The sequence below is a fragment of the Anthonomus grandis genome, chromosome 4, assembly GCF_022605725.1.
Source record: "Anthonomus grandis grandis chromosome 4, icAntGran1.3, whole genome shotgun sequence".
Lineage (NCBI taxonomy): Eukaryota > Metazoa > Arthropoda > Insecta > Coleoptera > Curculionidae > Anthonomus > Anthonomus grandis.
The window spans coordinates 36,420,309-36,437,335 of record NC_065549.1 but is presented as its reverse complement, the minus strand read 5'-3'; the positions used below and the strand labels follow the sequence as shown (position 1 = coordinate 36,437,335).

The 17,027-nt window shown below is 32.4% G+C and overlaps 1 protein-coding gene across 1 annotated transcript in view; it reads right to left on the bottom strand.

The window, feature by feature from the left end:
* Positions 1-314: 314 nt before the first annotated feature.
* LOC126735370 (26S proteasome regulatory subunit 7) overlaps positions 315-17,027 on the bottom strand; it is a 38,340-nt gene continuing 21,627 nt past the window's right edge. The window contains exons 8-10 of the mRNA XM_050439336.1: positions 10,520-10,644; positions 7,901-8,142; positions 315-674 (exon numbers count right to left, since the gene is read on the bottom strand). Of these exons, the coding sequence (XP_050295293.1) occupies positions 497-674; positions 7,901-8,142; positions 10,520-10,644 (545 nt within the window). The 3' untranslated portion in view covers positions 315-496. The remainder of the gene's footprint in view (positions 675-7,900; positions 8,143-10,519; positions 10,645-17,027) is intronic.

Here is a 17,027-nt window from a genome sequence, read left to right as displayed (position 1 = left end):
AAACTATAGCATCTGCGGTTGATCTGCTAACGTGAAAACCAAATTGATATACAAAAGCTTTTTATTTTTTTAGATAAATTTAATATTTCTATTTTCTGCGTCAATTCAAATTCTTGTGCAAAAAGAAATAAGGGGAAATATTTGGAAACATGTTGAAAGGTTTGTCATCACTTTTATGCAATGGCCTAATAACACCCATTTTAAGTTTATTAAACAACAAATTTAAGTGTAAAGAAATTATTTCAAAAACCTGTTTAAGTGTTTCTTATCCAAATACATCACAGCCCATATAGAAGGAATAAACAAACAAGTAATTTAAGATTAATACTTTTTTTATTTAAAGCATTGTTACAAAACGCCACAGAAACTTTATATTTATAAACCGAAAATGTATGCAACACTTTTAAATAATTGTTGTTTACAAAAATGTTATTGGTTTGATAATCGGATTTAACAAGACTTACCAAACCCCAAAAATAAATTGGTTTCGTTCTCCTTAATTATACGTCATATATCTAGGAGTAGCCGAGAACTTGGCGTAAGATTTAATGACTTTATTGACTGCTTCCAAGAAGTCTTTTTCGGTGGCTACTTTCCTTCTGGCTCGTATGGCAAACATACCAGCTTCAGTACAGACGGATCTTATTTCTGCTCCAGTAGAGTTTGGACATAATCTAAATGAAAGCGGAAATTATTTAAACTGTAAGTTATGAAATTAATCTAATTTAAACACTAAATTATGTTACGCCACATTTTCGCTTAGTAAAGCAGATCGCAGATGATTCCACAGCTTAGTAATTCTTGTCAAAATCAACTTGTTAAAACGGCTGATTTCAGTTTAATTTAAAAGTATCGGAAGAAACAATGTGTCCCTGTTTTGATGACTGTATTTGGAAGTAGAAAAGTTTTCAATTAGACAGTTCAATTTATTTAGGAGAACCAAACTACTAATTAGAAAGTTTCCATATTGTAGACACAGATTCAATTTTTTCTTTGATCATTATTATCGACGTTGACATGGAACTTTAAATATATCTGTTTTAAGTTTTTTTTTCTCTGTGGAATTATTTTATATGTACCGGGTGATCAGTTAAGGGTAGCGAGCGGCCATATCTCATAAGATATTGGTCGTATAGATTTGAGAAAAAAAAATCATGATAAAAGTCGCCAAGAGAAATTGCTGGAAATTATTTTCGAGTTTGTCAAACGTCCGCTAGAGGGCGTAACAGCCAACACCAAGTAGAAAAATGGGATTTTTATAGAATTTTGTCTAATGAAAGTATATCGATAATATCATTCTCATATTTACTGACCATTTCCCTACATTTTTTGTCTAAAACGTTTTATTCTATCTATCAAAATAAAGCGGTGGGGCAAGTTCAATTGTTTTTTTAAAATAAACCAAGATTTCTCCCGTTTCCTTTGACCGATTTTAGCAGACTTAGGTTCATATAAAAGAGCATAATTTGCACTACAAAATGCTTATTTGGTTTTGAATTTTTGACTTTTGCTGTCACCGCTAGATGGCGATAACTCAAATGGTAGCACATTTTTGAGTTTTTTTCAAAAAAAATAAATGTAATGGTATATTTATATTTTAAAAGAGGATACATTTCTCTATAATTTAGTGAAAATAATTTATTGTCTACCTTTTTTTAAACCGTTGATATTAATCAAAATATAATTTTATTACATTAAAAAATGGCACGCCACTGTTTTTTATCAAAATAAAAATCAGTTTTGTAATCTCTTATAGGTTACTAAGAAAAAGAACCTCTTGAGTTTTTTTCGTTAGACAAAGGGTTTTGGATTAAAAAAATAAAATAGGTTTACATACCGATAATTATTATAAGGTTCAAAATTATTTTTAAACATCTCACAATAATAAAATAATTATCTATTATTTTTATCATCAATAATTATTTAATTAGCGAGAGAATGCATTAGTTCATAATTTATTAATAATTATTATTATTATTTCATAAATTAAATTAAAAATCAAACATCGCATTTAAGCGAAGCAGGCAATGATCTACGAAACTGAAAAAAAAATTAAAGAAAACACCAAATTGTCAATCACGCTATTTTGACAGTTCCTGCCATTGACATCTATTTTATTGTTATGTTAAAAGTATTTTTACAACAAATCATGCCTTTTATGAATGAAGAAGCCTTTGATATGTTGAGAATTTATTTTCAATGTTTTGAAAATGCGGCGATTGCTTCTAGGCAGTATGCACTGCGTTATCCCCTCCGAAGACGGCATTCCAGAATGGTTTTTCGGCATTTAGCCTTACATTTAAGGCAACATGGCCAAGTGCAACCAACTTCAGCTTTGAGAAAAAATCGTAGGGTAAGAAGAGAAGATAACATTATAAATGTGTTGGCTTATATTCATGCACACCCCCATATAAGCATAAGAGAGATCTCCAGAGATTTAGGAATATCCTATGGCTCAGTGCAAAAAATATTAATGGATTTAAAAATGCATCCGTATCACGTCGTGATTCATCAATCCTTAAATGAGACTGACTTTGAACGTAGGCTCGATTACTGCTACTGGCTTAGAGACTTCATTAAGGAAAACCGTCCTATTTTGTCACAAATATTGTGGACAGATGAAGCATCGTTTAGCAGTAATGGCAAGGTAAATCTTCATAACATGCATTACTGGTCGGACACTAATCCACACTAGTTACGTGAAGATTATCGGCAGGGTCGATGGAGCGTTAACGTCTGGTGCGGTATTATTAATGGTGCTATTATCGGTCCGCACATATTTAATGGCAATCTAACCGGTGACATGTACTTAAATTTTTTATTGAACGATTTACCAGGACTCTTGGAAAATGTGCCTTTAGAAGTAAGAAGAAACATGTGGTTTCAACAAGACGGATGCCCGGCACATTATTCTCGAAATGTGCGAGATTTTATGAACAGGCATTTTCCTAACCGTTGGATTGGTAGAGGCAGTCTATTTTTCTGGCCACCACGGTCCCCCGATTTAACCTGCCTTGATTTTTATCTGTGGGGCCGAATAACGGATTTAGTATATAAAACTCGACCAACTACTCGAGAAGACATGATAGTCCGAATTCAAAATAGTATAAATAGTATTATAATATAGCGATAAATAATATACCAAGAGCGGAAATTGAGTCAGCTGTCAACTCCACCCAGAAGAGATTAAACCAGTGCATTCAAAATAACGGATAACATTTTGAACATTTACGATAAAACTATTAATTTATTTTTAAGTTCTGTGTTCTTGTTTTTAGTGTTATTGCTCCTGCTGTTGTTGGACAATTTTATTAGGAAAATTTTTTCTGAATTTTTTTTTTTTAATGATTGAATTTGATTGAAATTTTTTTTTGAAAAAAAGTCGGAAGGTTCTTTCTCTTAGTAACCTATAAGAGATTACAAAACTGATTTTTATTTTGATAAAAAACAGTGGCGTGCCATTTTTTAATGTAATAAAATTATATTTTGATTAATATCAACGGTTTAAAAAAAGGTAGACAATAAATTATTTTCACTAAATTATAGAGAAATGTATCCTCTTTTAAAATATAAATATACCATTACATTTATTTTTTTTGAAAAAAACTCAAAAATGTGCTACCATTTGAGTTATCGCCGTATAGCGGCGACGGCAAAAGTCAAAAATTCAAAACCAAATAAGCATTTTGTAGTGCAAATTATGCTCTTTTATATGAACCTAAGTCTGCTAAAATCGGTCAAAGGAAACGGGAGAAATCTTGGTTTATTTAAAAAAACAATTGAACTTGCCCCACCGCTTTATTTTGATAGATAGAATAAAACATTTTTAGACAAAAAATGTAGGGAAATGGTCAGTAAATATGAGAATGATATTATCGATATACTTTGATTAGACAAAATTCTATAAAAATCCCATTTTTCTACTTTGTGTTGGCTGTTACGCCCTCTAGCGGACGTTTGACAAACTCGAAAATAATTTCCAGCAATTTCTCTTGGCGACTTTTGTTATGATTTTTTTTTCTCAAATCTATACGACCAATATCTTATAAGATATGGCCGCTCGCTACCCTTAACTGATCACCCGGTAAAAGTGGCAAACCTATTGTAAAATGTGTTTTCTTATAATAAGTCTAAAATTGTTAATGCGACTAGGCGTATTGTAAAACGACGATTTTAAGCGTATCATAATGCGTCTATTAGGCATTATGTGAAAATTAACTAAAATAACAAATACAAAAGCGTCATATAAATAATTTATACAAAACACGAAAAATCAAATAAGTTTAAATCCTACGTATTTCTGGTCATTTGTAAATAACTATTTACAAATGACATCAGAATGAAAAACAATCATATTATGGAATACCAAACAATGTGTTTTTGAATGAAAATAAATTAAATAAACCCAAGTTTATTCTGAATGCTTCTCCTAAGTTCTTAATTCAGCAATTATGCCGGAAGCATTAAAAAGTGGGGACTCTAGCACTTTTGCTCAAAGTAATAAAATGCTTGAGCTTACAGAACATGATATTAAAATAGCAATTAAGAAGATACGACTCAAACTGACTCAACATGACTGCTATTACGCCTCTGTTTCATTTGTGTTTCATATCCAGAGTTTTTCTAGAAATATGGAAAATTCTTCTGTCAATAACCAAACACCTCCTTAATTCCAAACATAATTTTCCTGACAGCCAAAATATAAAAATACTTCATCAGTGCAATAAAAGTAAAAAACTAGACTTGCTGGAGACAATGGAAATTAGTAAAGCTTTTAAAAGCCCAGATCTGTCCTATGTTAATTAAAAGTTTGAATTTGATGGCCACCTAGTTTTTAATAAACTTAAATAATTTTAGACTCTCACATGATTGTTAGATTTCTGGAATGTATAAGGTGATTTGATTGTTTAGTTGAGTTCTTTGCACATAGATAGTGCCACTTTATTGTAAGCTTTGTTTATTTATACGTTAGATGTTTTGTGTATGTTATGGTAAGTTTTTGTTAAATTTCGGGTTACATCATCTTAATTATTATAGGTCTGATGATGCTCTAGTCAGGGGAACATGTAACCTCTGTCTTTTTATTAAATGTTTCTGTCATGCAGTAGATTTTGTGTTTTTGCCTTTTATAAAAACGTAAACGTATGGCCATCTTTGTGAAAATGGATGAGTTTTTCGAGTTCAATAAGTTAAATTAACATTATTATATGCGTTGATATATAGCTGAAAATTTCCTCTTTTGAAAATGCGTGTAAACTTGACAACAGAGAATCGATGAATATGTTTGTAAACAAAACACCCCATTTGCCCCTGTTCTTTACTAATTCTAGCCTTGCAATGTTCTAAGATTTTGATTATTGCAAGATCCATGTTTTCCCAAGCATCGTTCAAAGCAACAAACAAATAATCTTTATTTTTATAAATTTTTGACCTAATTTATTGATGTAGTATTTCCCATAAGTTTTCAATTGGGTTCAGGTCCGGGGATTGAGATGACCACTCTAAAACGGGATCATTTCATCCTCTAAAAACCGTTTAACCAATTGTGATGCATGTTTTGGATCATTATCGTGCTGAAAATGATGTGATAATGGGATCTTTTCTTCCAGGCAAGGTAGCAAAATAATTTTTAATATATCTTTATACATAAACCTATCCATTATGCCATCCCTATATACAAAATAAATGATATTATTGTATAGAGGGCCGATTCCAAATCCTGAGAAATATCCCTAAACCATAACTGACCCCCACCGTGCTTTACTGTTGGCCGAGTGTATTTTGGTAACAAGCGGGTATTACGGGGACGCCTTACATGACGAATCCCATCCAAAGAAAACAAATTGTATTTAGATTCGTGACTAAAACACACTCGTTTCCATTGATCCAAAGTCCAGTCCTTATGTTTCTTGGTAAACAGTAATCTGGCCTTTACATTTTTTTAAAGCAGCGGTTTCTTTGCCGGTTCTCTTGAAAACAGCGGCATTTCCACTAGTTTCCGCCATATGGTTTCCGGTGTGGTTTCCGCCATTGTGTTTTTCTTCAGAACTGTCTAAATACATTGGAGGTGTGGTGCGCTGTTAACAGGTTAGGCTTGAATGCGGCTAAGTGTAGTGTGGTCAGTTACTCTAGATCAAAAACACCCTTAAATTTTAATTACTTTATTAATGATAATATTTTGAGTAGATTAGAGCAAATTACTGATCTTGGTATAACCTTTGACTCTGAATTTACATTCGTTCCACACTTCAATAACATAGTCAAGTCAGCCCTGAGAAGGCTTGGGTTCATAATTAGAAGTTCTCAGAGTTTTACTTTGGAGTCTACATTAAAACTCCTTTCTGTTGCTTTGTGAGATCAAAACTGGAGTTTGGCTGCATTATATGGAACCCGCTCTATCAGAATCATGTTGGTCTCCTTGAATCTGTTCAGCGTAGATTTGCTAAGTTTTTGGCCTTCAGGCAGGATGGCATATATCGGGTAAGAGGGTTTGATCATCGGCAACTATTAGAACGCTTCAATCTACATCCATTACATCTCAGAAGAATGATCTTCTCTGTAAAATTCCTGCATGGGTTACTGAATGGATTCATTGATAGTCCTGTACTTCTTTCTGGTGTACGTTTCATGGTGTCTAGGCTTAATGCTAGACATCCCCTAACATTCTTTCTGCCAAGGCCTCATACTAACATCCTGTTGAAATCGCCGCTATATACAATATGCCCTATATTTAATCGGATCTGTCACATGTGCGATATAAATTTCTCTCCGGTTCATGTGATTGTCGATATCTTGGTGCATCATTACTCTTGGGATTAGGGCCCATGTGTTTAAGTTATAGTTAGTAGGTATATTGCAGTTAATTTAATTTAATTTTGTTGAATATGTGATTATCTTGTTAAACTTTTATAATTGGGTTTTTATATCATATTAATAGTTATTTGTTCTAATTTTTTGGATAACTTTTGAGAATGTGACTTTACTTTACTCTTTTTCTTTTCTTTTCATTCTTTTAGGTTTGTTTGTGTGTGTTTTTTTTTAACTATATTTTTCATTGTTTTGCAACTGTTTCCTGTTATTGGGCAAGTTGCCTGTTGGAAATAAAGGCTTATTATTATTATTATTATTATATTGTCCCTGCACTTACTGACTGATTTCCTCAAATTTACCTTTTATTTTTCAGAATGAGAAAAACTGATTTTCTTTAGAAATTCTTTTAATCGCTTTTTTAAAATTTAAATCAACTTTTTTGGGGCGACCAGATTTGTGTTTGGCTATACATGAAATCTTTTTAAAATGTAATGGACGGCTGAGCTTCCCATTTAAAATTGTCTTCAAATCTCAGATCGCAAGACTCCTCTTTGGTAGGCCTCAATTACACGCTGCTGCGGGTCTTCAGAAAACTTAATACCGCGTGGCAAAATGGCAGAAAACCTAAACAACTATTTAGTGGCTAAAGTGATACTGAAAGCAACACACAAATAAAAATGTCTCAGTATATCTGTTTTATTCATCTACTTCTGGCCAGTCCAAAAAAGTCCAAAAAATGTGTTTGTGATCCTATCTTACGTTGCAAAACTAAATATTTCTTTTATGTTTATTTTTATTGTTTTATTCCACGATTTAGAATATCTAATTACACTGAGAGAAATTTGTTATGCCAAACAAAAAAAAATATTAAAATTCTTGGTTTGTTCATCTACTCTTGGCCAATACTGTAGATAAGAGAAGATTTTTTCCAAGTTTTTTTTCTATACTGTTCTTGGCCTTTAGCCTGTTATATACACTGGATTAAAATAAAATACATTGCTGATACTGCGTTTTTTTTTTTAACTATTAAGCTAGTTTTTAATTAGAAAACGAGCTTTATTATTACTATTGTATTTTAAGAGTTACATACCTAGCCAATAATTCAAATCGAATATCTCTTTCCACGCTCATTGATCGGGCATGAATCTTGAAAATGTGGGTTCTGCCCTCTAGATCGGGCAGCCCAAACTCGACCTTTCTGTCCAAACGGCCGGGCCTCATCAGTGCAGGGTCCAAAGTATCCGGTCTGTTTGTAGCCATAAGAACCTTAATGTTTCCTCGGGGATCGAAACCGTCCAGCTGGTTAATTAATTCCAACATTGTACGTTGGACCTATTAAGAAGATTAAAATTATAAGGGGTTGAGCTTATTGAAGTATATAAAAAATGGGAAATACAGACTGCATTTAAAATTTCAAAGTCAAAATAATTTTTTTTGCGAAATTTTAAATTAGAATTTTACATAAAGTAATGTATAAAGATACAATTTAGGCAAAAAGAATCGAATCGCGATTTTTAAACCGATAACACACGACTATTGGGCTTACAGTTTAAAAATAGATTGGTAGCGGTAGTCCTATTAGGTGGCCTCCGAGATCTCCAGACCTATTGTTTGCGGGACTGGTTTTAAAAATGCGGTGTACAAACTGAGAATTGACACTCGGGAGGCCCTAATTCGACGCATTAGAAATGCGGAAGTGTTTGTCAAAGAAAGACATGAATCACTTAGAAAAGTAACAAGGGCTCTTCGCAGACGAGGTAGAATGTGTTTAGAAGTTAAGGGCGGCATTTTTGAACATTTGTTAAAACAGCGCTAAAATGAAAACAATGTTAATATGGAAAATTTTGTTTCTTTGTAATTACGCTGTATTTGAAAATAAGAATCGCAGAAGAACAAATGGGGTTTTTAAAATTATTTTCACATAATCAATACTGACCTAGAGTTTGATGCATTCCTCCCGACTGACCGTGTATATAGAAAATAATATGAAGGATATAAAGTATCGGACAAAATTAGAGAGACTCGACTACTTACGTCTTTTATGTAAGATAAAAATGATTAAATTCCTCTTTTTGTGCTGAAGGATGTTATGTTTTGAAGTAGTTTAAAAAGGCACTAAAATAAATTAAAAAAAAAACATTTCTCAAGATTTATTAGGAAAAATAAAAAAATGCAAAAAATTCTGTGCGACAAAATTAGAGAGACTTATCCTTAAAGTACATTTGTACCCTATACTAATGAAACTAACCTAATACTTTGTCCAGTACCCTTTATTCTGGATAACTTTTTCACATCTATTCGGCATCGATCCAATGAGATTCGAAATTACAGCCGGATCCATTGATTTCTAGGCATTCTCGATTTCTTCAAATAATTGAGCACGATTCCCGATGTTTTTAGTGCGAATCTTTTTCTCTATAATCTCCCAAAGATATTCAATTGGGTTCAAGTCCGGCGATTGCGGTGGCCATTTTAAAACTTGAATTTTGTTAGTCAAAAACCATTCCTTCACAAGTTTGGCCGTATGTTTGGTGTCGTTATCGTGTTGGAACGTGAAGCTTAGCGGCATTTCCCATTCGGCGTAAGGCAACATTACATCTTCCAGTATAGTCCGATACATAAATCTATCCATAGTGCCCTCAATTTTGTGGATAGGACCCATTCCATAACCCGAAAAACAACCCCAAACCATTAAATTGCCACCTCCGTGCTTCACAGTACCAGAAACATATTTTGGATCAAGCCTTTTGTTTGCTGGGCGATGTACGAACTGCGCTCCATCACTTCCAAAAATATTATATTTAGACTCGTCACTAAACAAAACCTTATTCCAGTCCTTAGCTGTCCAGTAACGGTGACGTGTTGCAAATAACATTCTAGCAGCTACATTTTTTTTGATAGATGGGGTTTTTTTGCTGGTCTCCTTCCAGGAAGCCCCGCCTCCACTAATCGCCGCTGCACAGTCCTGGATGAAACCCCAGGCGCCTCCAATTCAGCCAAAATCTGTGTTGAAGATAGACGCGGATTATTCTGACTTAGTCGTTTAATTCTCCTGTCCAGCAGTACTGAGGTTTTTCTCTTGCGGCCACCTCTTTTAAGGTTTGTCACTCTTCCACGGAGCTGATAATTTTTTATTGTTCTGGAAACCATTTGTTTACTGACGTTGAATTGCTCTTTTATTAATTTTTGTGAGCGACCTGAGTTATAGGCTTCTATAATTTTTTCTTTTAGGTATATGGAATAATGTTTACCACGAGGCATTGCTAATGATATTCTCAAACTAATAAACAGAAATTAAACTAATCGCGACTTCAGCGAAACTAAATACAAAATGAGTCTCTTTAATTCTGTCGCAGTAATTTTTTATCAATGTTAAAAACATTCTTTAAATAAATGTAAACATGAGCTACAAAAATGAATTGTTGATAATAGAATTCTTGTCAACTCCGGTATACACTGCTTAACAAATATTAATATTATTTCAAGTACAAAAAATTGGAGTTGGCAAATAGAGAAGTCTCTCTAATTTTGTCCGATACTGTAGATGTATAACGACAATATCGTTCAAGCATTAAAAAGGCAGAAAAGAATTGCTATCCAAAGTTTAAGAAGAAAAACAAAAAATTAAGCTAAAACCTATCAAACATCTACTACAAGAAAGAACACAATTATAACATAAATGACCTAAAAATCTAATTTATGTTCATACCTCATTATCACCGCCGGCCCCATCATCAAACCTGGCTCCACCAATGGCATCAATTTCATCGAAAAATATAAGGCAGGCTTTCTTAGATCTGGCCATTTCGAAAAGCTCTCTCACCATCCTGGCACCTAAAAATTGTATTGGTTTGGTATTTGCTTTAAAAGAAATAAATGCATCTTTAATAACAAAAAATTATTATCATTAAAAACCTACTTTTAAAATTTACTGTATGCAAAAAATTTAAAGGCTATGCAGTAAAATGAAACCAATTGTATCCTTAACTTATTTCCCCTACAAACAATATTTCAAAGCTTCTGATAAATTAATATGAGAAATTGGCACTGCTCTATAAAAGTAATTTGGTAAAAGATGATATATTATTGCAAAAGTCAAAAATTGAATTTGTTATGGTAATGAAATTTTAGTATATTCTGATGTATCAAGCAAAATGTAACCTAAATAGTTTTGTAGATCAATTAGATAATTCTTATACAGCTATTAAGTTTACTTTTGGAAGCGAAACCAATTATGTACTTCCATTTTTAGATACTTTTGTCATAGGCAATCACAAGAGATGAGAAATTGACATTCAGAAGGCGTTTGATACTTCTACTAAAAAGGCTTGAAAACATGGGAGTGAGGGGAATTCCAAATGAAATGATAAAATCATATCTGGCAAAAAGAAAACAAAGAGTAATTGTTGGAGGAGAAAGAAGCAGTGACTTGGTAGTGGAATACGGTGTGCCACAGAGTACGGTGTTATCTTCCTTGCTCTTTATCATATACATAAACGGAATAATGTCAGTTCAGTGAGAAAGGTTTCTTTACTGCTTTGCCGATGACACGGGCATAATAATGGGTGGTGAATCATGGGAAATTCCAAAGTTGAACGTAGAGATAGTTATGCAACAAATTAAAATATGGCTTGACTATGGCTTGCTCTCTTTAAATATAGAGAACACAAAATTCTTAAAGAAATTTACCACATTTTCAATACCTAAAAATTCATGAATCTAATTGTAATTTACCGGTAAATAATCTTTGTTCTTGTGATAAAAATATTAAAAGAAAACCAAACGTTAATCTTTTTTTTTATTATATCTTGGATATTTTTAGATGAAAACTTAAACTAGAAGGAGCAGGTAGGGTATGTAACTGCTAGGATCAGAAAACTCATCTACAAGTTTTATGACTTGGAAAATATCCTAGACTTAAAAACCTTAAAGACGGTCTATTTTTCACTAGAAGAGTCAATTATGGGTTAGTTGCTTGGGGTGCTGCAGGAATTACAATTTTAAAAAAGCTTGAGATAATGGTAATTATAACCAAAAATGGTTTATAAAAATAATTATAGTTATTTAAAAAAAAGAGATACCCATCAAACTTAAGTTTTGCTGTCTTTAAGTTTTTAAAGACAGCAAATTATTAACAATAAATCAACTCATCTTAAAACAATAATTAGAATAATGCTAAAAAGAAGTTATTACAAAGTTAATATAACACATAACCATGATACAAGATTTGCTGTACAAGAAAATGTTTGCCTGCAGAACCCCAAACATGCTGCTTGTCAAGCTCATGTCTATTGCATTGGACCAAAAGTCTATAATAATCTGCCTATAAAATTAATTAAATCTGAACCTTATGGAAGGATTAAGAAAGAAATAAGTAATTGGATCATAGAGAGTGATTTTTGGATTGGTTATTTGATATAGAGTTCAATTTTTTGTTTTCCTTTTTTTGTGCAGCTATGTTTGCTTTTTGTTAAACTTTGTGTTCATAATGTTGCAGCATTGATGCTGCTATTTTTGAGTCCCACAATTATTGTTTTTGTTAAAATTACTCTTAAACTAATTTTACATTTAGATAATGTTAAGCGCACACACAGTATTATTTTACCATTGTGCATTGAAATAATGTAATAATTTTTTTTTTTAAATTTATTATTAGAAAATAATCGGGTAATTATAGGGACAAAATGTACAACTGTACAATTGTACCTATACAACTAAAATTAAGACTGAACATTGTTATATTGTTGGTATTGTGGCTTAAGCCTGTTAGGTTTGCATAGTTTGTATTTACTTGGACTGGGTTGTCTGATAATGCTTATAAATAAATAAAATATATAGGAAAGACATAAATATATTTAGATCCATAGTCAATGACGCTAATCACTGTTTCCGGTATAAAATGGTTAGTTTGCATTTCTTAGTTTATACAGTATGTCCACCCTAAAGTGTCGTCACCCCTATAAAATATTTGGTTTTTAACTGATTTTCAAAAAAAAATTGTTTTTGGGCTTGACAAACCCTTTTTGGGCATATGCCAAATTAGTTCCAGGGTCGACTTATGGGTAATTATGGGGCTTCAAAGGGAGTCAAATTGCAGAAAAAAACATATTAGGGCATTTTTTAGAAAAAAAAGTGACAACGGAATCTTCATCAGCATCACATCAAAAACCGCCCTCTACATATTTTTACTTCTCTAATGTCCGAATAAAATGGTATTCATTTTAATAAAAATCGTTAATTAGACCCATTTGTCGTGCCGTCCAGTATTGAGTATCGTTGATTTTTTTGTTTAAAACACCTTTTGTTTGACAAATAAACTTTTTAATACAATTTTAACACAAATTTTGTTACAATAACGCCTGGTTATACTTATATGGTTGGAAGGAGACGGCAATCGTAGTTTCCAAAAGGCTGCGAATTAATTCAATCGGCGACATCCTGGAACTAAAAATCAACCAGAAAACGGTTGCTAAAATTAATCGACATTTTGATTAGCATGTAAGCATTACGACGACAAACCCACCCCCTCGTAAACGTCGTCGACCAAGAAGGGATAAAGAAATTGTTAACTTCCTTAGATATAACGCAAGATCACGCCTAAGAGATGCTGCCCAAAATTTAAATGCATCAAAAAGTTGGCTGTTAAGGGATGGACCTTGAAGATGACGGCGCCTTTTAAAAAAATATCTTCTAGACGGATGAAGCCATATTTACTACCGACACCGTTTTTTTTATGAAAACCTAAGCGCGGCTGGTTTTTTAAACTTTTTAAAAACTGATTTGTGGAATGCCATTTACAACTTCCATTGGAATACTTCGAACCTTGCAAATTCAAACGGATGGGGCTTAAATTATTAGAAATTCGGTCAATCAAAAGTTCCCCAATACCTGGATCGGAAGAAGCAGTCCTTTGGTTCATTGGCCGCCGCGGTCCCCGGACCTTGCACCTTTTTTATAAACCTTTTTTATTTATGGGGTACCTTGAAAAATAAAGTATACGTCAATAGACCTCAAACACGAGAAGAACTTCGCGATGCCATTACTACAGCTTGCAGGAGCATAACACAAGAATAGTTGCGACACATTGTAGGCAGTAATCGTCGAAGATTTGAAAAGTGCATTCGAGAATTCGGTGGACATATCGATATGAACGTTATTTAGGTTTTAGATTAAATAACGCTTAAGACCATTAATTTGTTGTTACTGAGCTATCCTGTACGTTTAAATTTACAATAAAGATGTTAATAAATTTCTGAATAGATTTCTAGAATTTTTGGTAATGCGGATTAAGATTCCGTTGTAATGTTTTTTTCTAAAAAATGCCCTAATATGTTTTGGTAAAATTGAGCCCCTTTGAAGCCCCATAAAAATAAATAAGGTACGTAAACCATAAGTACCACCCTGGAACTAATTTGGCATATGCCCAAAAAGTGTTTGTCGAGCCCTATGAAACATTTTCTTATTAGAAGTCGGTTAAAAACAAACTTTTTATTGAGGTGGGGACACTTTAGGGTGGACACACTAGATTAGTCACTTTAAATATTAAGATTTATTAAAAGAAAAAGACAAAATCAAAACTACAGCTGGAGTCAATGGTTATGATTACAAAATTATTGACAAATTTAGTACACAACATAAATGTAAGGCCAATCTCAGACCTTCACCACATTTCAGAGAAATATTGACCCCAAAATTTTCATTTCAATACCATTTAATCTCATTTTAATACAAGACTTTAATGGGTTTAAGTTTAAAGATTTAGATCGATGAATGGACTATCAAAGCTCAACTAAATTAAAAAATCTTTTAGAAAATACAAAATATAAAGCATTTTTAGCAACTGTTAAATCAGGGATGATATGAACTAAATGATAACGATTGTACCAAAAGATATCTAAAGCAAACGGGAACGAATTGGTTTTCTACTAGGTTTAAAACATATGACAAACTTTTATATAGTTTGTCTATAAACTTAAGTTCATTCTAACAGGGTGTTACAGAATAAGATGCTAATGCTTAAGGGTGTTAATCCTTGGGTGATTTTAAGAAGAAAATATTAAATAAAAGTATGCCTTAAACCCAATTAACGTTTGAGCTACATAGTGTTAGAATCTTAAAAAAAAAATGTTTCTTCATCATAACTTTAATAACTCCTTAGATATGTTTATGAAATTTAGCAGACACTTTCTGAGTAACAGCCATTTTTTAATATAGGAATTTTTTTTAAAGTTTAACCAGTGGCGTCCATACAGGAACATTGACTAAATATTTTCGAAAAATATATACACCACTGTTTTATTATATACACCACTGTCTTTCCATAAAATCAAAATTGCGTAGTATCGCGGAAAAAAAATAAAAACATCTGTATGGATGGTTAATATATTAGTAAAAAAAATTAACTTTATTTATTTTATAAACATACAATGTACATACATTATTTTAACATTAAATTAAACGAACAATACATAAACAAAAATAAAAATAGTTTATAATAGCTATTGAAATGGGCCACCACAATACTTTAACACACTGCAGCTCAAAAGTTAAGAAGTTTACGACATACATTTATTTGCATTTTTCTTCTTAAAATCACATAACGATTAACATTCTTAAGGTCTGAACAACAACCTGTATATTGTTTCTTTTTGCATGCGCATCATATTAATAAACTTTACAAAGTTCGAAAGAAAATGGTGTCAAAACAATGGCTATGCCACCAAACATTAGGAATTAAACACAAAGTCAATAATTTGTTTTGTTTACGTATTTTATAAAATATTGGACAAAATGTTCATAATCCTTTATTTAAAAGGCACAAAAATATGTATTCCTTCGACTATTATATTAAAATTGATACCAAAATTGAAAATTTATTTTAATTAGTAATGTATATAAATATAAGAGACAAGATATTAATCGATTAGATGGGATTGAAAATAAATAACTTTTGTTAAAATGTTGAATAAAAGTAGTTTGTCTATACAAGATATTACAAAAGTAAGAGCGCAAACCATTTCCTAAGCAAGAGACGACCATTTAAAGGTGGCGCTGGTAAAGTGATTTTTGGCTCATAATTCTTGAACGTCAAATGTCAAAAAATCATGAAATTTAGCAAAAGAATTGCATTAGGCATAATCCTCGTAAATAAAAATTTTGAAATTGTCAGTGGCGTAGACTTTAGAGAGGCACACATGCCTATTTTTGCTACTACTTTTTCCTTATTTAAAAATTTGACACGGAAAGATTTGAAAATTGTCCTAATTCGTAGAAAGCAACAATTTTCTCTAAAAAAAGGTACTCCTTCGAAAAGTCGCATGAACTTACCGTTTTCGAGCAAAGAGCATTTGAAGAAAATTTGTCTTGCATATGAAATTCTAATAGTTGATCAGAAAAAATAGTAAACCAAGCAATTGAGCCCTTACGAACGTTTACCAAGATCTTATTATCGGTTGAATCTTATTTCCATCTTAAAGGGCAAGTAAACAAGCAGAACTGTCGGTATTGGAGTGCACCCAATCCCAAATGTATGCATCAGAAACCCCTTCATTCACTAAGTGTCCGTATGGTCTACGATGTCATCGCGAGGAAATATTGGTTCATACTTTTTTGAAGGTAAAAATAGACGTACTCAGTGAATTCAGAAAATACTAGAGGAGTTTTTGTAGCCTGACCTGCCGAATTTTCCTGGCTATAATCAAAGAACATGGTTCCAGCAGGATGAATCAACGTCACACACCTCCAATGCGTTTTGCCATAAGTTCGTGAAATTTTCTCAAGCAAATTATTCTCGAAAAGAAAGTACATAAATTGGCCTCCACGCAGTCCTGCTTTGAATCCTATGGACTTTTTCCTGCGAGATTTCCTCAAATCTAAAGGCTACATTAATGAACACACTTCCCCGACGCAGTTGAAACAAAATATTTGCCACAAAATGGGAGCCATCAAGTAATCTACCTGCCAATTGAACATCATACATTAAGTGTCGTGAACTCGAAGGAAAACATTTTTAAAAAAAATTAATTCCCAAAGAGTATATTTTAATGATTAAAACATTTTTTCGATAAACGGATCTTTAATTTTTTATCGATTTTTGATTTATAAAACTTTTGAGACACCTGGTATTTGAAATGGAAATATAGAAAAGTTGCGAATTTCTTGAGTAATCGTTCCGATCAGACTAAGGGTACAACAATAATTGTTGTAAATTTAATATT